Source organism: Dermochelys coriacea, chromosome 3 (genome assembly GCF_009764565.3).
Source record: "Dermochelys coriacea isolate rDerCor1 chromosome 3, rDerCor1.pri.v4, whole genome shotgun sequence".
In the NCBI taxonomy this organism is placed as follows: Eukaryota; Metazoa; Chordata; order Testudines; family Dermochelyidae; genus Dermochelys; species Dermochelys coriacea.
This window is the reverse complement of record NC_050070.1, coordinates 133,460,791-133,486,868: the sequence shown is the minus strand read 5'-3', so window position 1 is coordinate 133,486,868 and position 26,078 is coordinate 133,460,791. Positions and strand designations below refer to the sequence as shown.

The following is a 26,078-nucleotide window of genomic DNA, read 5'->3' as shown; positions in this document are numbered from 1 at the left end:
CAATGGTTACTAAATCCCAGGGAGATGGACAGCGAGCAGAGGGCTGGTGTAATGGTCAAAGATGTATGACAAATGAACTGATATGTCTGCAGGAACGTACTTGTAGAACTTCAACTACATGTATTTAGTTCTCAGTAAAATCTGATGACAGTAACCTCTAACTAATAACAAATTAAGACCTATAATGTAGTTTCAATAGAAAATCCAGATTGAAAGAGACATAGCAAAGTCTATATGGTACTAAGGAATGCAACCTATCCATACAATTCCAACATGTTGCATTACAACACAGTATATTGCTGAAGTCTGCTAGAACCAGTTTGAAATGTTCACCCCTTGTTGATAAAGAAATGACTTGACAGCATGGGCTTCCAATATATAGTATAGTGCCATAGCAGGGTTTAACTTTCAATCCTTTCCCAGAAATGACACACTTCACCAAAACAGGATGAATACCAGCATGATGGCATCGCTAATTCCAGCACAAATTTCACTGTCAGAAATATGAGTACTGGGAGAAGGGGGCTGGGGGGCAAACACACATGCCACAAACTATTTCAAAACCCATTAACAGCACACAGCATATACAAAACACACCAAAAAAATTCCTAGGATTAGAACAACATTAACGCAGAAAAAGAAAGTTTTGAGTTGATAAGACAACCCAACAACCCAAATGCAATATTTAATTTCTTTAAAGCAATTGAATATTTAACTACAAAACTAACAGCACAATTGTCTGCCCACAACCATAAAACTCCCTCAGAAGAAAATGCAAATGACATTTCTCTGACTTTCCCTGTGTTTAACTGTTAAAGCGAAGATGATTTTGTTTGTTGGGGGATCTGTTGTGTTGCTATCAACCTATGAAACTCAAACATCACTGTGTTGCTTTCAGAATTTCTTTCAGAATTTGTATTCTTGATGAAAATTTAAACAAACAAGATTTTCCACTATGGTTTTGATTTAGTGCTAAATATGAAACCTATAACTTACTAAATATTTAGTATTCAAAAGCACATATGAACAGGTCTAAAAACTTGGAGTCTTCCCTCAGCCATTATGGTAAATACTGCATGGGTAGAAGTACGATTCTCAATTCCAGTCCAGCAGTACAAAGCAGATTTTTACACAAATCAATGATACAGACTGTAGCCAGACTTTAAAAAATGTAAATACCTCTTTAAAACAAAGTCCATTCTAACAGATTGTCCCATTACAACAGCAACACAGCACCGGTGATAAGCTTTGGAAAGGCAAGGCAAACCTTGAGGGAGGCACAAGAGTTCTTCACATAGCAAGAGGATTAAATATTAATCCTTGCAGTAGTTTAAAAAATATGTATTCGGAATAGGGTTATATACTTAAAACAGCTATATTGTTGTCTTGGTTTCTATTAGTTTGTGGGGGCTAGAGAGGAAAGAAAGATTTCAGTATATATTTCAGAACTATTCAAAATTAAGTAGATCATTGCTTAATACACAAGAACACAGAGTTGATGGGAGAAATCATCTGGTTTAGCTAATTTGTGCTTTTGTGTACAACTGCTGGGGGGGGCAAGTGGTTTCAAATCAATGCTCTGCTCTGCACAACCCAGGACTGCTAGATACTGGGATGGACTACAACATAAAATAGAGCTGCCTATGGTCATTCTAATAGCTTGCGCTGAGGCGATGCAATGATATCCTGACCATGCCCCCTTCTGTCTCGTCACACCCACTATGTCAGAGGTAGGCTGACTTGGTAGATGCCCTGTCTATGCCCTGAAGAATACTCTTACACCAGGGGAATCAACTAACTGCATATGCGGCTCTATATGGCCACTTTACACTGGCAGACTAGTACAAAGCAGCTGCAGCAGGGCCATGAATCTGGCCCATAATGTAGAAACTTATGGTACTTCCAAGTCTTTGTAGACTTTTTTTAAATAAGATTTTGTTACAATTCTCAGAATGATGAGATGAAAGATTAATAACAAAAAATCCCTTTGAAATATTCCTTTATAAATTCTGATTTTTGCTATTTTTTAAAAAATACATTCCAAAGTGTTCATCAACACTCTAAAGCAACATTTACATTTATAAAGTAATATTTTAGATTTTTTTAAATGGTTTCTACCATGCCATCCTTACCTATGCAGCTTATCCTCCAGCATCTCCATGAATTTCACAGCATTTTCCTTCACATTTGTCTCTGCAAAATAAAAGTCAAATTTAGGGAGTGCTGTAGCTATTTAATTTTAACTTGTCTACTCTTATTATTTACTAAGGAATCAAGATGAGATAAAATACATCGATTTATTAGTGAAAAATGTCTCTTGATTTTTTAACATTTTTTATATCCCATCCCTTACACACTATATTATACATGTATCAGTTTGAAGGTGAATTCTACTAGTTTTTTCGTATTAAAATTAGGATCTGAATGTTTACCCCAACCTTAAAGTCTAAAGCAGATATTAATGTGTTTAATTTATTATTATTGCTAAATTCTGACATCAGCTGTGTAATGCAGATGGTGGGGAGAGAAGAAAGAGGGCATAGGTAAATTCTTCTCATCACGTAAAACAATTGGGCTAGATCCTCCTATTACCATAGGAGATGCCTGCCAGATGGACCCAGCTACTGTGCAAGTCAGTGCTCGAGATCCCTTTAAAACTTAATGAAATATGTGGGACTAAACTGAAGCTGTCCCAAGCTACCAAACAATGTTAATGGAAATTAAATTGTTCCCAATCCACACAATGTTCTAAGCTCCAGTATACACTAGGACCTGGACATTACCAAATGTGTGTGATGATATACATATGTCCACCTATATCCTAGTGACTTCAAATCTGAAGAGTTTGCTGTATGTCATTTATTCCACATGAAGGAAGGAATATTTTTAGCCTTCATTTCAGTGAATGCTATGCAAATTTATAATGCACTGCACTAAAATGTCCTTATTTGAATATTCATATGCCCCAACCTGGACAAGATGCAAAAGAGATATAAATCCTTTCTTGAAGGACAGAAGCATCCAGTGGATCAACATTTCCATACTGTGGCAGACAGTTCTTCATTTTTGTCTCTAAGCAAAGTTACTGTCTCTAGGTCAGATGGGAATATTTAACTTCTTAAACTGATAACGTAAACTATATCAATTCTTGATAGACTATTCCTCCAAATACACTACAGGATTGTACACTTTGTTGCTTCTGTAGGCCAAGCTCATTGCACACACCAGGGGCTCCTGGCATCCCTTCATTTTCCCAACAATTTGTAACCTGTTAAATTTATTTTTTTTTTCTGTCTCAGAGAGAAGTCACTGGGGGGTGGGAGGCAACATTTTAAGTCCATTGGAAGGACAGACAGAGCTGAAAGGGGGTGGGTGCTGTTAGGCTGGAAGGTATTAACAGCTGCCATCAAACAAGTTCTGTAATTTACAGACAATTACAGACATATGTAAAGATGATGGATGTGGTAACCAGATACCAGGAGCTGTGTTGTACCCCCACCCCATTTTTTCCTTCCGGTTTTCCAATTCCCCCAAAATCAATAGAGTTCTGCCCACTGATACCTAGAAGATTCCCTGAATTTTGGGAATTGATTAGATGTGGTGTTCAAATGTTATCGGGTTACAACTAGGGTGACCAGACAGCAAGTGTTAAAAATTGGGATGGGGGTGGGGGATAATAGGTGCCTATAGAAGAAAAAGTCCCCAAAATCAGGACAGTCCCTATAAAATCGGGACATCTGGTCACCAGTTACAACCTAAAAGGCAGACAAGCAGATAAATTCCATAAAGTTGAATGAAAGGCCTCACTTGGCTCAGCCAATCAGATATGACTGTTTCTATAGATGATACTCTTGCAAAGCTTCACATTGCTCTCCGTGGCATTTTTCAAACTATTTTTATCTGTCAGTTACAAATGTTTTGACTTACGGTTTGACATGTACTTTGAGAAAGAACAGCTTTAATGTGTATGGCTGCAATGCTCTTTGTTCAGTTACCATTGCTTTCATACCCTTGAACACGAAATATTATAACTTCTTCCCCGATATAAATGTCAATAGATATTAATTTCTGGAGAAGTATGAGAAAGGGTGGAGAATCTGTTTCACACTTACTTTATTTATAACTAATATAGTGACTTCCCCTCTTACATTGAAGATAACCCCTACTTCCAACTTCTCCTGCTTTGCTTGTCATATTTTAATTGGACATGATCTGATACAGTAATTTTCGCTTTCACAGTTCAGGCCTGCCTCTACCTGTTATTTTACAATGCCCTTGAAACACACAGCTTAATAAATCAGCATTATTCAATGACAAAAAGTAACATACAAGAGAACACCATTAGTCCAAAGTAGGCCAGTTAAATGCTAACACTCTTTTGAAAATATCCTCATATCATTATACCATGTACACTCCTGCCAAATGTTTTAACTAAATTAAGAAGAATGCAAACTTACTGTGGCTCTCACCTCTCACAGCAGACTAGTATTGCCTCCTTGCTTTCTTGTGCATGTAATTGAAAGAGCTGTGACCTGGAGAGGATTTTTTAAAAAAACTACTTAAAATTTTATTTGTGTTACTTTCCTGATAATGAATTTCAAAAAGCACCAGGGCAAGTACATGAATATTTCAGACAGTTGGACCATCCATGGTATCCACTGGAAATACAAGAGAAGCAGCAGATTTCTAGATTTTGTTTTAATTTAATAAAAACTAGTCATCAGCATTTAGTGCAAGAATACTCAAGCTAAAATCTATGCATGAGTCTCTTAAATGCAGCTCAGAAAGTACTTAATGATGGCAGAGAAAATAATTTATGAGACCGTGTACTGCATGAACATGTGAAAAGGTTTATTTTTAAATTAAAGCAAACAGGGCCTATTTTTCAACCAATGCTCTGGGGATTGATGTGCTTCACTGTTATTGCCAATTAAGGGGACAAATCGTGTAAATCTTCATAGAAGAATAGACTTCAGTGTATTTGCTGAGACCAGAAATAGGATTTTCCCATAGAATCTTAATCCGGAGAAAAATGATTCAGCATGATGTGCGTCATTACACAAAGTAAAACTAGTTCCCCTTGTTTATTTCCCCTCCTGCTGTTCTTGTAAAGTGCTGGAAATGGCTCACCTTGATTATCACTACAAAAGGTACCTCCCCCCCACTCTCCTGCTGGTAATAGCTCACCTTTCCTGATCACTCTTGTTACAGTCTGTATAGAAACACCCATTGTTTCATGCTGTGTATATAAAATCTCCCCACTATATTTTCCACTGTATGCATCTGATGAAGTGAACTGTAGCTCACGAAAGCTTATGTTCTAATAAATTTGTTAGTCTCTAAGGTGCCACAAATACTCCTTTTCTTCTTGCTGCTTTGCAATCCAAAATCTTGCTACTGTTATTGTGGCTTGATAAATCAGCTTGACATACGGTTTGAGGAGTTGAAATGTAGTCTCTTGAAGTTTGACTGGCTTTTCAAGTTAACCTTCAAATACACTGAAGCTTTGCCAGTTTTCAGAATATGAGTTCACACATTTCATTCAGCAGACCTTCCAGTATAATAGAGAAGATCAAATACGTTTAGCTAATCGTGTGCTGCTTTGTTTTTTAAAAATTCCTTTTTACATTTTAAAAGCCAAAAGATTTTGGATTGCAAAGCAGCAAGAAGAAAAGGAGTACTTGTGGTACCTTAGAGACTAACAAATTTATTTGATCATAAGCTTTCGTGAGCTACAGCAAGGAATTTTTCACCCCGTGGACACAGGAGGGAAAATCCAAAAGAACATCCTCTGTGGGAAGAAGCACCGAGTCTAACCAGTGCATTTCTATGGGAAGCATTAGTAGAAGGTGAATCCCCTATAGAAAAGGCAAGAATTAAGAAAGGAAAATGGTGAATTACACAGGAGAGAGAAAATATTCCAGAAAGGCTGTCTTTTTTTCCCAAGCTTAAAGGTTATTTTCCAGTAATAATAATAAGAGTTAAAAAGAAAACAGATGTTTGGAAGGGCTTTAAATCCTCAGGTTTCAAGGTATAAATCAATCTTACTTGATGGGATTTAAAAAGAAACTTCAACTTGGAGATCATTTCAAAATTTCATAGTGCAGGTTTTCTTCCTCTGAAGCATCTTGCACTGGCCACTGTTGGGGACAGAACACTACCTTAGATGGACCACAGATTTGAACCAGTATGGCTCCTCCTTTTTTTGGAAATGATAGTTAAGAGATCTAGACTGAGAAATCTCCACCACCATATAATCTTTCCTGTACTCTCAACCATTTTACACCTCAGAACCAACCTTAACTTTCCCCTCTAAAAACTGTGCAAAAATATGTTAAAAAGTCAAAATAACAATTACTAGGAAATGAATGGATTTTCTGGGACTGGTTAACTAGCTCATTCCCCCATTACATTTATAGGGACTACTGGTTGTCTTGTTCCTCCCTAAATCCACAGGAAACTTCAGGAAAGTGGAATTTTTTACTTCGCTCTAGCTCACCTGTTCATTCAGAAGCAGGACCAGGAAATACCTCTCTGGGGCTGGGGTTACCATGGCTATTAGCCTTTACCATATTCTGAATTTGTCACATATCAGAATGCACCATAGTAAGAGATTTCACTGAGTGCCTTCTCCAACATCCCAGCCCTGGTCTATACTAGGAGTTGAGGTCGAATTTAGCAGCGTTAAATCGATGTAACCCTGCACCCGTCCACGACGAAGCCTTTTTTTTCGACTTAAAGGGCTCTTAAAATCAATTTCCTTACTCCACCCCCGACAAGGGGATTAGCGCTGAAATCGGTTTTGCTGGGTCCAATTTGGGGTACTGTGGATGCAATTAGACGGTATTGGCCTCCGGGAGCTATTCCAGAGTGCTCCATTGTGACCACTCTGGACAGCACTCTCAACTCAGATGCACTGACCAGGTAGACAGGAAAAGGCCCGCAAACTTTTGAATTTCAATTTCCTGTTTGGCCAGTGTGGCAAGCTGCAGGTGACCATGCAGAGCTCATCAGCAGAGGTGACCATGATGGAGTCCCAGAATCACAAAAGAGCTCCAGCATGGACTGAATGGGAGGTACGGGATCTGATCGCTGTATGGGAGAGGAATCCGTGCTATCAGAACTACGTTCCAGTTTTCAAAATGCCAAAACATTTGTCAAAATCTCCCAGGGCATGAAGGACAGAGGCCATAATGGGGACCCGAAGCAGTGCCGCATGAAACTTAAGGAGCTGAGGCAAGCCTACCAGAAAACCAGAGAGGCCAACGGCCGCTCCGGGTCAGAGCCCCAAACATGCCGCTTCTATGATGAGCTGCATGCCATTTTAGGGGGTTCAGCCACCACTACCCCAGCCGTGTTGTTTGACTCCTTCAATGGAGATGGAGGCAATACAGAAGCAGGTTTTGGGGACAAGGAAGACTATGATGACGAGGTTGTAGATAGCTCACAGCAAACAAGCAGAGAAACTAGTTTTCCCGACAGCCAGGAACTGTTTCTCACCCTGGACATGGAGCCAGTCCCACCCAAACCCACCCAAGGCTGCCTCCCGGACCCACCAGGCGGAAAAGGGACCTCAGGTGAGTGCACCTTTTAAAATACTATACAAGGTTTAAAAGCCAACATGTTTAATGATTAATTTGCCCTGGCATTTGTGGCTCTCCTGGATAAACTCCCAAAGCCTTTGCAAAAGGTTTCTGGGGAGGGCAGCCTTATTCCATCCATCATGGTAGGACACTTTACCACTCCAGACCAGTAGCACGTACTCGGGAATCATTGTAGAACAAAGCATTGCAGTGTATATGTTTGCTGGTGTTCAAACAGCATCCGTTCTTTATCTCTCTGTATTATCCTCAGGAGAGTGATAGCATTCATGGTCTCCTGGTTGAAATAGGGTGCTTTTCTTAAGGGGACATTCAGAGGTGCCCGTTCCTGCTGGGCTGTTTGCCTATGGCTGAACAGAAATGTTCCCCGCTGTTAGCCACGCGGTGGGGGGAGGCAAAATGCGACCTTGTAACGAAAGCACATGGCTATGTATGTAATATTAACAGCAAGGTTTACCGTGAAAGAGTATACCCATTGTTCTATAAAATGTGTCTTTTCAAATACCACTGTCCCTTTTTTTTCCTCCACCAGCTGCAAATGTTTCAAGGATCACAGGATCTTCTCCTTCCCAGAGGCTAGCGAAGACTAGAAGGCGAAAAAAATGCACTCGCAATGAAATGTTCTCTGAGCTCATACTGTCCTCCCACACTGACAGAGCACAGACGAATGCATGGAGGCAGACAATGTCAGAGTGCAGGAAAGCACAAAATGACCGGGAGGAGAGGTGGCGGGCTGAAGACAGTAAGTGGTGGGCTGAAGAGAGGGCTGAAGCTGAAAGGTGGCGGCAGCATGATGAGAGGAGGCAGGATTCAATGCTGAGGCTGCTGGAGGATCAAACTAATATGCTCCAGCGTATGGTTGAGCTGCAGGAATGGCAGCAGGAGCACAGACCGCTGCTACAGACCCTGTGTAACCAACCACCCTCCTCCCCAAGTTCCATAGCCTCCTCACCCAGACGCCCAAGAATGCTGTGGGGGGGCCTCCGGCCACCCAGCCACTCCACCTCAGAGGATTGCCCAAGTAACAGAAGGCTGGCATTCAATAAGTTTTAAACTTTTAAAGTGCTGTGTGGCCTTGTCCTTCCCTCCTCCACCACCCCTCCTGGGCTACCTTGGTAATTATCCCCCTATTTGTGTAATGAATTAATAAAGAATGCATGAATGTGAAACAACAATGACTTTATTGCCTCTGCAAGTGGTGACTGAAGGGAGGTGGGGAGGGTGGTTAGCTTACAAGGAAGTAGAGTGAACCAAGGGGCGGGGGGTTTCATCAAGGAGAAACAAACAGAACTTTCACACCGTAGCCTGGCCAGTCATGAAACTGGTTTTCAAAGCTTCTCTGATGCACACCGCACCCTCCAGTGCTCTTCTAACTGCCCTGGTGTCTGGCTGTGCGTAACCAGCAGCCAGGTGATTTGCCTCAACCTCCCACCCCGCCATAAACGTCTCCCCCTTACTCTCACAGATATTGTGGAGCGCACAGCAAGCAGTAATAACAGTGGGAATATTGGTTTCACTGAGGTCTAACCGAGTCAGTAAACTGTGCCAGCGCGCTTTTAAACCTCCAAATGCACATTCTACCACCATTCTGCACTTGCTCAGCCTGTAGTTGAACAGCTCCTGACTACTCTCCAGGCTGCCTATGTATGGCTTCATGAGCCATGGCATTAAGGAGTAGGCTGGGTCCCCAAGGTTAACTATAGGCATTTCAACATCCCCAACGGTTATTTTCTGGTCTGGGAAGAAAGTCCCTTCCTGCAGCTTTTGAAACAGACCAGAATTCCTGAAGATGCGAGCGTCATGTACCTTTCCCGGCCATCCCACATTGATGTTGGTGAAACGTCCCTTGTGATCCACCAGTGCTTGCAGCACTATTGAAAAGTACCCCTTGCGGTTTATGTACAAGGGAAATGACCTGGCTGAGTCACTCCAATGTTTGCCCAGGCACCTGGTTAAAAGAGCACCCAGGACTATGTCGACGATGGCTACCAGTCATACTGCACTGTCTGCTGCCAAAAGGCAATAAACTGCTGCTGTGTAGCAATGCAGTACCACGTCCGCCAGCACCCAGGAGACATATGGTGACGGTTAGCTGAGCGGGCTCCATGCTTGCCGTGGTATGGCGTCTGCACAGGTAACTCAAGAAAAAAGGTGCAAAACGATTGTCTGCCCTTGCTTTTATTGAGGGAGGGAGGGAGGGAACGGGGTCTGACGATATGTACCCAGAACCACCCGTGACAATGTTTTAGCCCCATCAGGCACTGGGATTTCTACCCAGAATTCAAATGGGCGGTGGAAACTGCGAGAACTGTGGGATAGCTACCCACAGTGCAAAGCTCCGTAAGTCGACGGTTGCCTCGGTACTGTGGACATAGTCTGCCGACTACATGCACTTAGAGCATTTGTGTGGGGACACACACACTCGACTGTATAAAAACGCTTTCTACAAAACCGACTTCTATAAATTCGACCTAATTTCATCATGTAGACGTACCCTCAGACACAGAACATTATGAAGCTCTGTTAAACTGAAAGCTGCAGAACTGGAGAAGCATTTCCTGCCTTTGTTGCTGCTGAATGGAAACGGGGCATGGAAGAGGAGCACAAGCAGCTCATCCTCCTTAAGATGTTTCCTATGAATTTAGGTTGAACACAGCAAGCCTATCAACACTCCCAGTATAAGACAGTGAGACTCCCCTGAACAAAGAGAAAGGCAGAAGGTAAAATCGAACCATCCTCTGAACACAGTGTGTGTGGGGAGGGCAGTACCCAAATAGGGTCCTCTCAGAAGATACCTAAGGGATCTGGTGCTTGCTCAAGTGGAAGGAGGGGCATGGGTTCCTCTGGGCTAAAAAAGGATAAAAAGTGTTCTCTAAGCTTTTGGTGGCAAGTCAGTCTCTTGCTCGCTCTCCAGGCTCCCTATCTGGCAGCAAGCTGGCCCATCTTCAAGTTTTGGTGAAGTTTGAAGTTTTGAGCTTCCATTGAAACCTACAACCAGCAAGTTTGCCTGGTTTTGATGTGAAAAGTTTCCACAGATCTCTATACTACAAAATGCTGATTCACCCCCAGAGCAGGTCCAACCTGTCCACTGAATGAGACAGGGGTTCTGTGGGGAAAAAAACAGTATGCGATCATGTGGTTCAAGACTGTCATAATGCATACAAACAAGGATGACAAATTAAGGTTGCAAAGGAAGCCTTAATTCTTGTATTTCCTAACTTTTGAGTGCTTGAACTTGCAACCTTAACATTCTTTTACTATAGTTATTGGTGTGTAATTTCCCAAAAATTATATTATATGGTATCCTATTGACACCCACATGGATCATCAACATGACTGGAACCTTTTGACCCACGACACAGACCTCTGCGATTTGAGCTAATGGGATAACTGATAGAGCATTAGCAGGTTATTATTCTCTTTGTGCCCAGCACTAGCGAGGGATGGGACATACACTTTGTCAGTGGATTTCACAGATATTTGCTGACAGCAAAGGAATTGTGAGACTCAGGAATCTTGAGTTCCACTGAAGACTCTGGAAGGGGGAGGGTGTTAGTGGGTACAGACCCTTCTGCCCATGCCCCCCAAGCTTGACCCCTTCTGCCCCAGCCCCACTAACTTGTTCTTGCCCTGGTCATGTCTCTTCCGCACCGGTGGCTCCTCATCCCAGTCCCATTCTCCTAACCTAGCCAGTCTCACTCTCCATTCCTCAGGTGTCTCATGCCAGCCCCAGTCTCCTCACCCAGCTAGTCTCAATTCTTCCTTCCCCAAGTTCCTTACCTGATTTGTCTCCCCTACCCCTTCATCCTGCCCCACTTGTTCTCAGTCCCAGTCTCCTTATCCAACCAGTACCAGTCTTCCTCTGCCAAGCTCCTCTTGCAGCCTTCACCCCACTTACTGGCTCCTAGTCCCCCCACCATTTCCCTCCCCAGCTTCCAGTTCTAGTCTCCTTACCCAATTAGTCCTAGTCTTCCCCTGCTATCCCAATCCCCAGTCCCAGTTTCCCTCCCCACTGCCAGCCTCCAGTTCCAGTCTTTCCACCTCTCAGATTCCTTGTCCCAATGTACTCCCTTAACTACCCTTCCTGCCCCCATGGGTAGGGGTCTTGTCCCCTTTGTATTTGAATCAGGCAGTTTCCTCCTCCATGGTGCCTGGACCCAACAAGGGTGTCATAAGCAGCATAGGAGGGATAGTTTTGCTACTCTTAATCCAGCATGGCCCACAATAGCCCAGAGTTGCAATTGGAGTGACAGTCCCACTCAGCCCCAGGCTGAAGCATGCACAGTGTGGATGGAATTTCTATGGCATTTTCCTGCTGAAATCTAAGAGTCTCCACTGAGCATCTGAGAACTATGATTTTTCAAAATGAAAATTTTGCTGGATTTTCATTGGGATGTTAAAAGGCATAAAGGTCTAATGCAAAGGTCTCCCCCGGCCAAATTTCAAGTCCCTGATCCAAAACATGGCATTTCTAGAGATTTTTTTAAAAAAAGCCTCCTTAATTATTTAACATGGTAAAACAATGTATTTTCCCCCCAAGCCTTATTCTCACAAATGGCGGAACTGTTTTGACAGAATTTTTCCAAAACAATTCAGAATAAGGCAGACGCTTGGCATGAAAATTTTCAGCCCAAATGGTTACATTCTGGCAAAGTTCTGAGCAACTGAAACCAGGGTCTTACAGTGGGATGTGTTGGGCAACCTAAATAATGGGTGGTGTTCTCAGCCCCGCCGCCTAGGATAATAAAAATCTTGTTCTGTTCAGAATATGGCATAAAAGGTTTAGGAGTGGGAAGTAGAAATATAAAACATTTTACATAAAAAGAGACACTTGAAACAGATGTTCCCAGAAATTGCCTGCTGAACCTACTGCACTGTACATGGTACTTTTCATTTAAAGAGACAAGTGACCTTTCAAGTTCAGTGATGATTAAATTGCTCAAATTGAAGGGAAGTACCATAGCTCCATATGGATTTTAAGCTTTGTTTAGAGTTTTGTAAATCTAGCAAACTAAACATATGGTAGCTCCTCACATAGCATTTGGGGGGGGGGGGGGAATTACCCTCGATATAATTTTAGTAAATAATATACTTTTAAAAACAAAATAGGTCAATGTTGTTAAAGTTAAGTTTCATTATTGACTATGTATTAACATAAATTTAGGACTTCTAAACTAAGCCATTATAAATATTATTAGCATTCCAATAGTAACTAAAGGCTCCAAACAAAATGGGGGCTCCACTATCTGCAGCATTGAACAAACACATAACAAGAGACAATTGCTGTCCTGAAAAGCTGATGATTTTAATAGACATCACACACACACACACACACACACACACACACAGGGTGAGAGGGTTAAAAGAACACAGAAAAGTGAAGTGACTTGCCCAGAGTCTCACAGCAGATCAGGTCAGATCTCCTAACTCCCAGTTGCAGTGCCCTATCCACTAGGCAAGCTGTCTCTCTCAATCATATGTAAGGTAGGTAGACTTGTTGAGCACAGGTTATTGTATGTTTGTTTGTTTATATTTTAACACCACTCAGCAATTAGAGCTGTTCCATTTAGGGCCAACTACCGGGAGGAAGTTTGAATCTGGACCCAGATCTGAAATGTGCCGTCTCAGCAATCTAATGGAGTGCCTTTGGAGAAATGTAAATTCAACTCCAAATCTGGATCAAAACTATGCGACTCTGGTCCATTTCTGTTAGAAATGCAAAGCAACTGTCCTCTGGAAAAGTTATCTTTATTATAAAACTTTTTAAAACTGGTATCAGTAGAATTAAGGACTTAAAGTATCTCATAAAAGGAGGACTTGTGGCACCTTAGAGACTAACAAATTTATTTGAGTAGAAAGCTTATGCTCAAATAAATTTGTTAGTCTCTAAGGTGCCACAAGTCCTCCTTTTCTTTTTGCGGATACAGACTAACAAGGCTGCTACTCTGAAGAAAGTATCACATGAAACCCAGACACTTTCTATACATTCTTTAGCATCAATATCCTGACATATTAGAGCCCCATATTGTATTGCTCTAGGAACACAAGCCAAAAAAAAGCTCTGAATAGTTTTCCTAGGGCAGGGGTTTTCAAACTTTCTCATGGGGTAAACACATCTTAATAGAGTGATTGTCTCATGACCACCCATCTCATTTGTGAACCACCTCCCCTCTCAATTTCCCAATCCATTTTGCTGGTTTATAACTTCTCTGCAGCAACTACAGCCATCGATTACCCACAATATTGGAAGAGCATTTACAGATGTAACTGTCTTTAACATGGTAAATGCTTTGCGCTTGTTGAAAATCTTAATCATGATCTCCTTTTGTTTTCCATTTCATTTTACCCTCCCACTCGTGGCTATTCTGTTCCTTTCTCTGCCCTTGCTCAACCTGCATAAGCTTCTCTGCCATTTGGTTCCCCTTGTCTTCTCTTCCCTGCTTCCCTGTTACCTGGTTTTCTTTGCAGCCCTCTGATGATCTTCACCTGTTCTGCTGGAAACACTCATTCCCTGTTCCCTGGACATTTCTCTCCCACTAGTAATTAGCGGCTCCCATCCCACCTGTGACTCCAATTTCTTTTTCTCCTCTTACATAACAGCAGCTCCTCAGTAGAGCCAGCAAGGCTGGCTGCTCCTAATTTCTAGCTGATTTTACAGTGCTACAAGCTGTTCTTTGCAATGGAAAGCCTGGACACCTCTTTAAGCAGCTGGAAACCAATGACAGTCTGCACCATATGACCAACCTGCTCTCGGTGGATTGCTAGTGGTCAAAAGACCAAGGTTGAGGAATCATTACATTAGGTACTAGCTAAATAATACTATGTGTCTGCCAAAGGTAACTGAAACACATGGTGGCCTGTTCTGATTGCTTCTCATTGTGGTTCTTCAACTGAGCCAGAAACATACACACGCGCGCATATATATATATATATATATATAGTTTTAGCTCTTAAATTGAAGACCATACCACTTAAAATGCGTGGCCCCATGGCAGCTTTTAAATACAAGTCACAGTCAGAAACATTTCTCTCTAGAAATTCTACCAAACAAGAAAAGGCTCAGAACTTTATGCCAGCCATAATGCTGCTGCTGAAAGTCTCTTTTCTCTTATTAGTTGTGCAGCTGCTCAGTTGTGCTGGTAAGTCTGGCTGTACAATCTGGGCAGAATCCAGCTACGCAGAGAGGCTCCTCTTCAGCCAAAAGGACAAAATGTAATTTTGTGCTACACCAAACGTGATTACTGGTGCAGGAAGTCTCTGTAAATTACAGACTGTACATTACAGATTCTGCCGGCTCGTGCTGGGGGGTGGTCTCCCCCTGTCCCCCAAACCTGCTCCTGCAGGTCTCTGTACATTACAGACTCATTTATGGAACAGAAACACTGCGTAGGCACACAGCCAAGAAGATATGAATGGAATTGGTTCACAACAGCCATGGATCCTGGCTACCGAAAGAGACATGGGAGAATACATGCACAAGAGCAGGCCATCCTTACCCTTTGTGCTAAGCCCAGGACAAACAGCTACAAAAGTGGGGTAGTAATTAGTCCCAGGGGATTAAAAGGCCCCTCCCTATCCACTGAGGGGAAAGAACCAGGGGGCAATAAGGTTCAGCTGGAAAAAGGGTTGCTAGGAAACCAATTAGGTTCAGCTGACTCCAACTACTTGGGATCTTTTTAAACCCTCCCCTGGGTGGTAGGAGGGGGAGAGTGAGGGGAGCAGAGAAGCTGTGAGTAGGCTGTTTGCAGCAAGACACCAGACCCTCCCAGTAAGGAGGCTGCACTCACTCCCCAGAAGGGAAGGAAAACAAGCACAAGGGACTGACTGAGGAGAGGAGTAGCAGGATCCTGTGCCACCTATAAGGATTTGCCTTGCCCTATACCTGAGTCTCCAAGGCTAAAAAGGACTGAGGCAAACAAGGTATTTTGCCACACCTTACACAAACTAGGCAGCTGTGTACAGCACCAGGAAATTTTGGACACCAAATTGTCCTGGAGCCCTATGCAGCTGCATGCTGCTGCAGCAGCCAGCCTGATCCCCTGGCCAGGAAAGCTGCCCCCGTTCCTGCCCTGCCTCCACCCCTTCCCCATAGCCCCTGCCTCTGCTCTGCCCCCTCCCCACCTCTTCCCACCCCTGCCCCAATGTCCCCACCCCTGGTCTGCCCCCACTCCACCCCTTCCCCTGAGCTATGTCCCAAGGGACTGCAGCAGGGTCGGGTGCGCCTTGCATTCACCGGGGGTGGGAAGTGGAGTGACCTGGCCTCAGCCTGCTCTGCAGACTCATGCAGGGTGGCTTCCCCCCTCATCCCCCAAGCCTGCTCCTGTCCCCCACAGACCTTGGATGCAGCCCCCCACAAGGGGGAGGCTGCATAGGGCACCAATGTCTAGGGATGGCCCTGCACAAGGGTAAGAGCTCTGGAAAGTGGTGAAGACCAAAATGTAGCAAAGAAAGGATGTCACCGTGGCAAGTGACAAAGGAAAATGACAAGCACATGTCTTCACTTCAGTGCAATACATGGTGGCTAAGACATTGGTCCTTCAGGTTAGTTTAAAGCAAGGAAAGAGGAACAGAATCACTTAGGCCTGTTCTGCACTACAGAGTTAGGTGGACATAAAGCAGCTTACATCCACCTAACTCTGTAATGTTGCTCCTGACAATGTAAATAGCCCACTACATCATCCTAATAATTCCACCTCCACAAAAGGCACAGCACTTAGGTCAATGTAGACACTGTGTTGACTTTCTGGCTGTCAGCCCTGGCAGCTGACAGCCTGAAGCCCCGCTTCCCAGGAATAAGAGTAGGAGCTCCAACAATGGGGGTGGCCCCACAATGACCCTACTGTCAGTTAAATCGATGGAAGCACTCCTGGTGAGGATATGCACCGCTGACAGAAGGAGGGTAGTGTGGATATGAAAAATCAATTTAATTACTGTGATTGCTGTAAGTCGATGTAACTTAAGTCCACTTAATTTTGTAGTGTAGGCTTGCCCTCAAAGAAGGTTAGAAGTAATATGAAAGTAGAATATTGTCACATAGCTATGAGAAAAGAACATTCAACATTGCAGACATAACCTTGAAATAGCAATAAAGGCAATAAATTCCAACACTTACATATAACTGCAAACAACAATGATTTACAATTTCACAGTGGTATTCTTTCCAAAGGATCCAAAAGTGGTCCTCAAACTAGAGACATTCACCACCATGGAAATGCAGCCACTTCTGGGGAGAAAATAGCAGGCAATCAGCACACAGCACCAAACAAAAGTGTAGAGAAGGGGCAATATGGGACCATTAAATCTGATACAACTGAGTGGAAAAAAACAGGTACCAACCTGTTCTGTAACTGTTGTTCTTCAAGATGTATTGCACATGTTCATTCCCCTCTTGGTGTCTGTGTGCCCCATGTATGCAACTTTTCCCCTCAGTGATACCCGTTGTGTGTCTCAAACACCCCCTGCTGCTGCGCATCACTGCTTGCAGGTATAAAAGGAAGAGCTGCCCTGGCCCTCCCCTCAGTTTCTTCTTGCCATAACTCCAATGTAGAGGTGTAGGAGGGTGAGTCATGGAATGGACAAGTGAAACAAATCATGAAGAACAAGTTACAGAACAGGTTAGTAGCCTTTTTTCTTCTTTGAGTGATTGCACATGTGCATTCCACTCTTGGTGACTCACAGGCCATAGAACAGGAGGCAGGATCGGGATTTATTTTAATAACATTTGGAGAACAAGTTGACCTCCTCTAGCATTATCTTTGGAGTCAAGCCACAGCGTAGTGGGAGGCAAAAATGTATGGAGGACCAGGTTACCACTCTGCAAATGTCTGCGTTTGGAACTTATGCCAAAAAGGCTGCTGAGGCCGACTGTGAACTCACTGAATGAACTGTGACTGTTGGGTGGACCAACATTAGCCAAATCATAGCACACACATATGCAGGATGCAATCCAGGAAGAAATTCTTTGAGTGGACACTGATTGACCTTTTTACTCTGTCAGCCACTGCTATAAACAGCTGGGAAGATTTACAAAAGTGTGTGGTTCTATCTATGTAAAATGCCAAGGCTCTTCTGACGTCCAAAGTATGCAAACGCTCTTCCTCCCTGCTTGTATGTGGTTCTGGGCACAAAATAGCCAAATAAATTGGCTGTTTGATGTAAAGAGGAAACTTCCTTTGGGAGGAACTTCAGATGAGGGTGCAGGCAAATCTTGTCCTTAAAAGAGATCATATATGGTGGTCCCGGCAGCTCTCTCTCTTCTGGCTGAGGTAATGGCCACCAGAAATGTCACCTTCACTGATAGAAGCAGCAGAGGGCAGGGAGCCAACAGTTCAAACAGGGGACCCATAAGTCTTTACAATATTAAGTTTAGATCCCATGGGAGAATGGGTCCTGCGCTCAAGGGTATAATTTGACTAAGCCCTTTAAAAACTTTTTGGATATGTCATTGGACAAAGAGCAATTGTCCACTTTATGATGCAACACAAACAGCAGCAAGAGGTACTTTAACAGAACTAATCACCAAACCTTGGTGCTTCAGGTATAATAAATACTTGAACTGAAGAAGTGGTTGGTAGTATCCCATACTGCCTGAGACCAGTTGGACAAATGCTTCTGTTTAGCAAGGTAAGTCGCTTTTGTAGAAGGCTTTCTACTATTTAGCAGGATCTCTTGAATGCCTTTCGTGCAAGCCTTCTCTCTAGTGTCTAGACATGGAGCATCCATACAGTTAAGTAAAGGGATTGAAGACAGTTGTGATCCTGGGTGATTAGGCCTCAGTCTAGCAGAAGTGAAATTGGAGATTTCACTGACAGTGCCAGGAGAGTGCAGAACCAGTGCTGACGGGCCCTTGCTACGGCTATAAATATGACTCCGGCCTGGTCCCATCTTATTTTTTAGCAAAGCCCTGTGAATGAACGGGATTGGTACAAAAGCATAGAGGAGCATGCCTGACCACATCAATAAAAGGTGTTTGTCATGGAATCTGTGCTGACACTTTCTGTTGGATCTGCCAATAGGTCTACTTGTGGAAACCCCTAGGCTGGAAGATGTATCTGGCCACAGCTTACTAAAGAGACCAGTCATGGTGACTCAAATGATCTACTCAGGCGGTCTACTAGGTCATTATGCATGCCCAGCAGGTACAATACTTCTAGATCTATTGTGTTGGCAATACAGAGCTCCCACAGTAGAGTTGTTTCTTGGCAGAGTAGAGAAGAGTGGAGTCTCACTGCTTGTTGAGGTAAAACATTGGCGCTGTGTTGTCTGTGAGTACTAAAAGCCTGCTTCCCCTGATCTGCAATAGAAATACCTGGTATGCCAGTCTGACAGCTTTCAGTTCCCTGACATCAATGTGTAAAGCTAAGTTCTCTGAGGACCATACACCCTGCATCCGTAGAGAATGAGGTGGGCTCCCCAGCCCAGGGCCGAAGCCTCTGTCACTAGCATGAGAATCTGCTGTAGGTGGGCAAATGGAATGCCTACACATACATTGGTTGGCTCTCTCCACCAATCTATGGAGGTGAGGACATGGGAAGGCACTCTTAACGTGGAGTCCAATTGATTACAGCTTGGCAGGTAGATTGATGCCATCCAGCACTGCAGAGTTTGAAGTCACAGTCTGACATATCGAACCATGTAGGTGCAAGAAGGGTGAAAAATTTAATGCTATTGTTACTGGAAAGCCTTCAAATCTCTGACAATTGACCAAATTGCCTGGAACCTGGAGTCCAGAAGAAAGGCCCTGGCTTCAGATGAGTCCAGTATAGCCCCTATAAATTCTCTCATCTGGACCCGGAAAAGGAGAGATTTTTCTGTGTTGATTAACAGTCCCAGAGCATTGAACGATGACTGGATTAGGGCTCTGAACTTGACATTTGGACTGGCTCTTGACAAGCCAGTCATCTAGGCAGGGGTAAACCTGCATTCCTAATCTTTGGAGGAAGGTAGCTACTACTGCCATGGCGTTGATAAAGATCCTGCAAGTTGCTGACAGGCCAAAAGGTAGTAGAGTGACCTGGTAATGATTTTGCTTTACTAGAAATCGGAGGTACTTCCTGTGAGCTTGATTGACTGCCAAATGGAAGTAGGAATCTTTTAAGTCAAGGGCGGCATACCAGTTCTCAGGATCCAGGGAAAGGATGATAGAAGCTAGGGTGCAAAAATTTTTTTTTAACAAGATCATAAAGTACATTTTCCAAATGAGTTATATCTAACCTGTTCAATTGCACAATAAAACAAGGGATGTAATTTTAACGGAAGACAGAACCTGTTATACTGCAGATTGCTGTGCAATTTCCACTTATATTACTCTATAAGGGATTGTGGGGTTTTTTTTCTTGATATCCTTCCCTGTCACTGGAGTCAGAATAAGTATGCAGTTTCTCCTTATCACCTAGATAAATAAAATATTTGAGCTGGCTGGTAACCTTTCTGATAAAAAGAGAGACTTAATACATATTTTGGTTTAAAGAGATAATGAAAGAAGCAGCCCAATTACCAGTTCAAAATGTTTCTGGATTGAAATGGACAATTTCAGTATAAAAGGAAAAGCATTTATTTGAATTAAACCACGAGAGCTCTGCTACAGTAATTTCCAGGATTTGAACTAAACTCACAAAAGAAAGAAAACTGAAACCCTGCTCGTAACACAGTATCTAGCTCTTACTGCATATATAAGTGAAGTCATTCATTGCTAAAAAACCCCACATTGATTGAGCACAATGGTTCTAATTTTCTTGCACTGAAGATCCAGATTTGTGATGGAGCTGCATCTGGGTTTCCCATATTCCTGGCACTGTAACTACTTCTCGTGTTTTCTGTCCAATCTCTCCCACCTGACCCCATCCTTCTTCCTAAGCCTCCTCTCCCACCCTCAGCCTTCACCCCCTTTTTTTGGCATTTTGCTTTCTATGTTACATTATTTCCCCCAGTTATTTTTCTCTCTCCCCTTCCCTCCCAGTATATAATGAGCAATATGTGCAAATATTTGCCAAGGATAAGTCTCCAGATATAAAGGGAGTCTGGAGGCTGCTAGGCCCCTAGCCAATAAGACAGTTTTGTGGGAACTCAATGTTAGACTGCTTCTTAGAAGGTGAGATAAAAGCAGAAGAAAACCCACCTCCAACTCACCAGAATGCTTCATAACCCTCAGACCACTGACTGATTTCACCCACCCACACACCTTCTGCAAAGTGGACAGGAGTCTTGCAGTTTCCCCATTTCCACTGCTCACCTCCTCCAACCTTTGCTAGCTTTCCCAGCTGTTACAGCCAATCTCCTACTGTAGCCTCAGGGCGCTCAGAGAGGAGCAGCCCTTGGAGCTCAGAGCCCCTTTTTGGTGTCTTTAGACACCTGTACTGCAGGCCGAGTGGCACCAGTGATCACACATAGCTGGAACTGCTGTGCTTCTCTACTTTCAGAGGCATTTCAAGTCCCTGGAGGATTCGCCCTAGAGGTTTGGAATCATTGTTTTAGTAGAAAGGAGTTCATATGGAAACTAAATGTAGTTTTAACCTTAAACTAATAATCATTTTAGCTCATAGTTAACTCTTTTGACGCTCAGCATTTTCCAGGTGATACCTGAGAAGCTGTTAATTTTAGAAGTTCTGGAGAAATCAGTTAGGGCCACTAGGTCCAGGGATTGGAGAGTATTTCCAGCAGTCAGCCTCATCACACCCCACAGCCAGAAACTTTTCTTGATGCCCAGCCTGCATTTTTCACATAACCTCCCTCCCTGCTTTGTTTCCCGGACTGAATCACTGGACTGTGAACAAGAATGGGGAGGCATGTTGCTCAGGAGCATGTCTGTATGGATAAAGGGAACTGGCAAAAAGCTGGAGTAAGCCAAAATGTGGAAATAGGCAGGTTATGGTGAGGAGGCAGGTGAGGTGAGCTAGGAAAGTAATTGCAGAGAGGAATGAAGCTGGGTGTGGGCATGCCAGGGATGGGAAGGGAGACAAAAGATATTTTGTGATAAGAACCTTTTGAGGTAAGGGAGGGATCAGTGCTTAGAAAAGGGAGAGAGGGAGGGATGAGGAAATGCTATTAACTGAGAAGGAATACATTTGTTCTCAGGTAGTTGAGTTAAATCAGACTTTCAGTGTTACATGAATATGATTTTGACTGTAGTTAAATTTAATCTCTTTTTCTGTTATTACTGGAATACAAAACCTTTTCACTTTCCAAAAAAAAAATTAAAAAAAATATCTGTACCAATTTTTTTCCCAGGCATCTCCATTTCACCCCATCTGGGATGCTTAGAATTGCATCCAAGTATATTCAAGATTTTTGAAGCATTTCCACATATCCGGCAAGCACTGCTGGATGGATCTGTAATAAACTACATCAAATTGAGTCAATCCTGTGTATAAATGTTATTAAATCAGTGTTTGACATAGTACCTCCTAACACAATTCCTACACCAAAATGGATTTAACAGAAGACAGCATATGTTAAGGTGCTGGTTTTGACCTATAAAGTCCTAAATTGGCCCCTAATCTTCTCTGAGACACTGGCTCTTTCATAGTTGCAATTATTGGAGGCACTCAAACTACAGCCCTCTTGGATTTAAAAGGAGAGGTGGCTGGCAGGGCACCTTCCAAAGTCCACAGCCCTTCAGAACTCCCTCCTGTTTGTCAGATTCAGCCTAATCCAGACCATCTTCAGGGCATGTTGCAAACCCATTTCTTAGATATTCAGGATGTAATCTGGAGCCAACTGCTGTGGAGTAACTGGGTTCTGGAGATGCTGCAGTAAATTTGTTTAATTGATTTGTCTGATTGATCTGTTTATTGTGCTAAGTAGGTTGGGCTTGATTGTCTGTCATTTTGATTGTTTGGGGTTTCTTTAGGAATTGTATATTAAACTCTGTGAGAGTGCCTAGCGCTTTGGATGGGTCCTTTAATAAACCCAAAGGAATCAGTAGATACAGTAGAGGGATGTGTGACGTTTTCTTGGCTCAGAATGATTCAGTAGCTTACCGTTGTGTTCAGCTCTGCGATTAACCTTTCATCACATTTCTGTCAAGCAATATTGGACAAGTTTTAAGCTACATCTGGACTAATAGCTAGGGTGCGACTGCCCTGCTCATGTACATGTATGTGCACTAGCTCTCATTAAGCTAGCACCAGTATAAATAGCACTGTAGCTGCAGTAGGCAGGCAGCGGCAGTGGAGATACGGTTGAGCTGTGCCAAGTACATACCCACCTGTTTCAGGTTAGTTTGCACCTGCTATAGCAGAATCATGCATCCAATACCTGTGATACCAGGATTACACTGCATTTATACTTGCATTAGCTCGATGAGAGCTGGTGCAAGTATGTGTACAAGACCAGGGGAATCACAGCCTGAGCTCATAGTGTAGATGTAGCCATAGAAATGAAAAGTGTTTACATGGCAATGATATACAGAGCTATGTTACTAGACACATTTTCAAAGCTGAGTGTGGATTTCATCCATGAAACTCCTGGTAATATCAATGTGAGCCACACACTAAATCCCCAAGCATCACTTTGGAAATGTGGCTTATATTCAAAGTGCAATTACATAACAAAAAAAAATCTCTTATGCAATTTTCAGCATAAAGTTACTATCTTTAGAGTCAGTAGAAAAATGGAAAAGTTTGGTGAAAATAAATGACTCACTAAGTTTCAATGTTTCCATCCAATTAGATTGGGCCGCTATGCTGAGTACATATAACATATCCACACTGCCCCTTCCTCCCAACAGAGCGTACATATTAAACACAAGTTAAGGCTTCTAATATTTTGTCTTTGTTGATTTGAAGCTTCTTCTGGGGCTCATACCACTATTTTGTTTAGTTATTCTTCTCACACACACACACACACACACACACACACACACACACACACACACACACACACACACACGCATCTTCAGTACGGAATGTCAGTAATATTGAGCTCAAATCATTATACAAACCTCCATAGTAACCCTTTGTAGTTTACTAATAGGGCATTATATTTGCATTAGAATGTTCAGTTCAAAGCACATTGTGTAATTCAGCTCTGAGGGTTACGACCATAAAGCTAAAACCAGAACATCAGGTCATATAGCACAGTTTCTAAACCACAATAGTCTGGACAAAAATACAAAGGGTATGATTAAAATTCTAACAACTGAGTAGCTTTCCTGGGCTGGGAATGTCACAAAGGCAGTGTGCTTGACCCCTGGGAGCCTCAGCTCTTACCACTCTACTAAGCCTGGTGACCGATTAGGCAGGGCTGATATGCTCCAAAGAAGCAGGGAGGTAGATCACGGAAAAATAAGGGATGGATCCTCAGGGCTCCAAAAAGACACCTTTTTTTCTGACCAAAATTTAAAAAGATAGGGTAGCATGAGCGAGTATTTGGGAGTTCGGTACTGAGAGGAAAACACTCCTCATGTAAAATCTGTACAAGAAACAAAAAACCTTTAACTTCTAAAATGAAGACAAACCCCAAAACAACCTAATACCCAGTTACAGACTCAAAATCTCAGTTTAACAGTGGAGGTAGAAGACCCTCAACAGATTAGTCAGGGTGGGGAATACCCACTGAGTGCATAGAGTGCAGGATTTATGACTACTTGCTTATGGGCAAATTGCATATGTATACATCTGGTTTAGTTCATGGTCTTCAGAGATCAATATTTTGGGATCAAAGCTGCTGAACTGGAGGAGCAGAGAGAAAAAAAATTATACACAGACAGCAGGAAAGGGGGCATTGTAGAGAGGGTCTACCCCAGGACTGGCAGCCCTAATCTTCCAGGAAGATTATTTTAAGAAATTTTGAGGAAGCTAGTGTCACAATGGGAGGAGATTAGGATGGACTCCTCCTTCAGATAAGTCCCAGCACTTCCACTACAGGGAGAGGAGATTGCTGACACACCAGGAGTGATCAGTCAGGGTGCAGCACAGCCAGCCTCTGGGCAACCTAATGAGCACAGTTGGCTACGTCACATGATTAGTTGTGCACCAAGTTGGTCATACCAGGAGTTGGGGATACAGCTTCAGACATAGGGAATTTGATCATTAGAAATATTGATATCCGGTTATGTGGTAAAAATGAGAACTGTTTGGGTGTGAAAGTGGCATATCTCCCAAGCCATACTGGGGAGGAACCTGGGGGGGGGGGTGATATATAATAGAACCAATGATTTAGGGAGGTGCAGGAGAGTAGTACTGGAAAATGCACTTAGACTTGGCCTACACTTACAGCCATGTGTGTGGTACTTGTAGCTACACTCCACAGTGAAAGGCTCCAACAGCTCCCTGTTCTCATCAAGCTAGCATGCTAAAACAGTAAATGGAGTCGTGGTACCATAGGCAGCAGCAAGCGATGGCATTGGCTAGCCATCCTGAGTAGAAACCGACCTGGGACCTGTGGATATGTACTTGGGGAGGCTAGCCTATGCTACCATATCTACACTTTGAAAACTGGTACTGGCTAATGGGAAAAATTGACCTCAAATCACCAGATTGCAGGCAACGTGAAAAACTATGAACAGATTCCTTAGCTTAAAAATGTGTGACAGAGGCATTTAGTGGAGATGGGGTTTTGTTTTGTAGTGAGAACTTGCTGCTTTTTAAGGTGTTAAAACAACTTGCTTCCTACCAATCAGAGTACAGAAAGCATAACAATGATACTCCTCCCCCCCCATCTACAAAAATAAAGAAATATTTCTTCTGCTCTGTCAATTACATTAGGAATATTGGTTTTTCTGACCTACATTGACCAAGAAACAACCTGCACAATTTCCATTTTTGATTATGGTGTGCCTTTTTTCTGCACTGATTTATGACTATAGTTATTGCTGTTTTTCTTTTACTTAGAGGGTCTTAAAGTATGGTAGTATGGACAGGATAATCACATCACATGATTAGTGGGGAAGGTATAAAAATGGCAATGAAAAAAAAATACACTGGTCAAAAATAAATTTGTCTAGGTCAAAATCATCCTGCAAGATACACAGAAGAAATGCCAACTTACTTTAGCTTTTAAGATGGAATCTTGACTGGTGGGACCACAAGTACATCAGAGTAACATGTTCTATCTAGAATAAGATATCTGTAGAACACTTAGGGGCAGATCCTCAGTCCCTTGCAAGTATCCTGCAGCAACTGGCAGCCAATGAGAATTTATGCACTCATACACGGCACTCCAGCATGTCCTGGAGATGTCTTGGGGTGGGAGACAATGGGAGCTCCTTGGGAATTGCTATCTGTTGGCAGAAGTTAGAAAAGCCCTGAGGCTGCTCCAGCTTGTGCCAGATCACTACCAACAGCCTCTGGGTTAGAACCATCTATACCATCACCCAGTGTGCCAAGAACTGTGCTGGTGAACCTTCTCCTTAATGTTCATAAAGCATCTTTCCTCTAAGGATTCTAAAGTCTTAGCTACATCATGAGGGTGTTTGTAAGTATTACTATACCCACTTTATGGTTAGGTAGCTGATTCAGAGAGGTTTGGGTGACTTGC

General features: G+C 42.9%; 1 protein-coding gene across 1 annotated transcript in view; it reads right to left on the bottom strand.

Annotated features, from left to right (window-relative positions):
- The window catches only part of DISC1 (DISC1 scaffold protein), a 379,838-nt gene that overhangs the window by 80,536 nt on the left and 273,224 nt on the right, over positions 1 to 26,078 (bottom strand). The window contains exon 11 of the mRNA XM_038396820.2: positions 2,133 to 2,193. Coding sequence (XP_038252748.1) covers positions 2,133 to 2,193 — 61 coding nt within the window. The remainder of the gene's footprint in view (positions 1 to 2,132; positions 2,194 to 26,078) is intronic.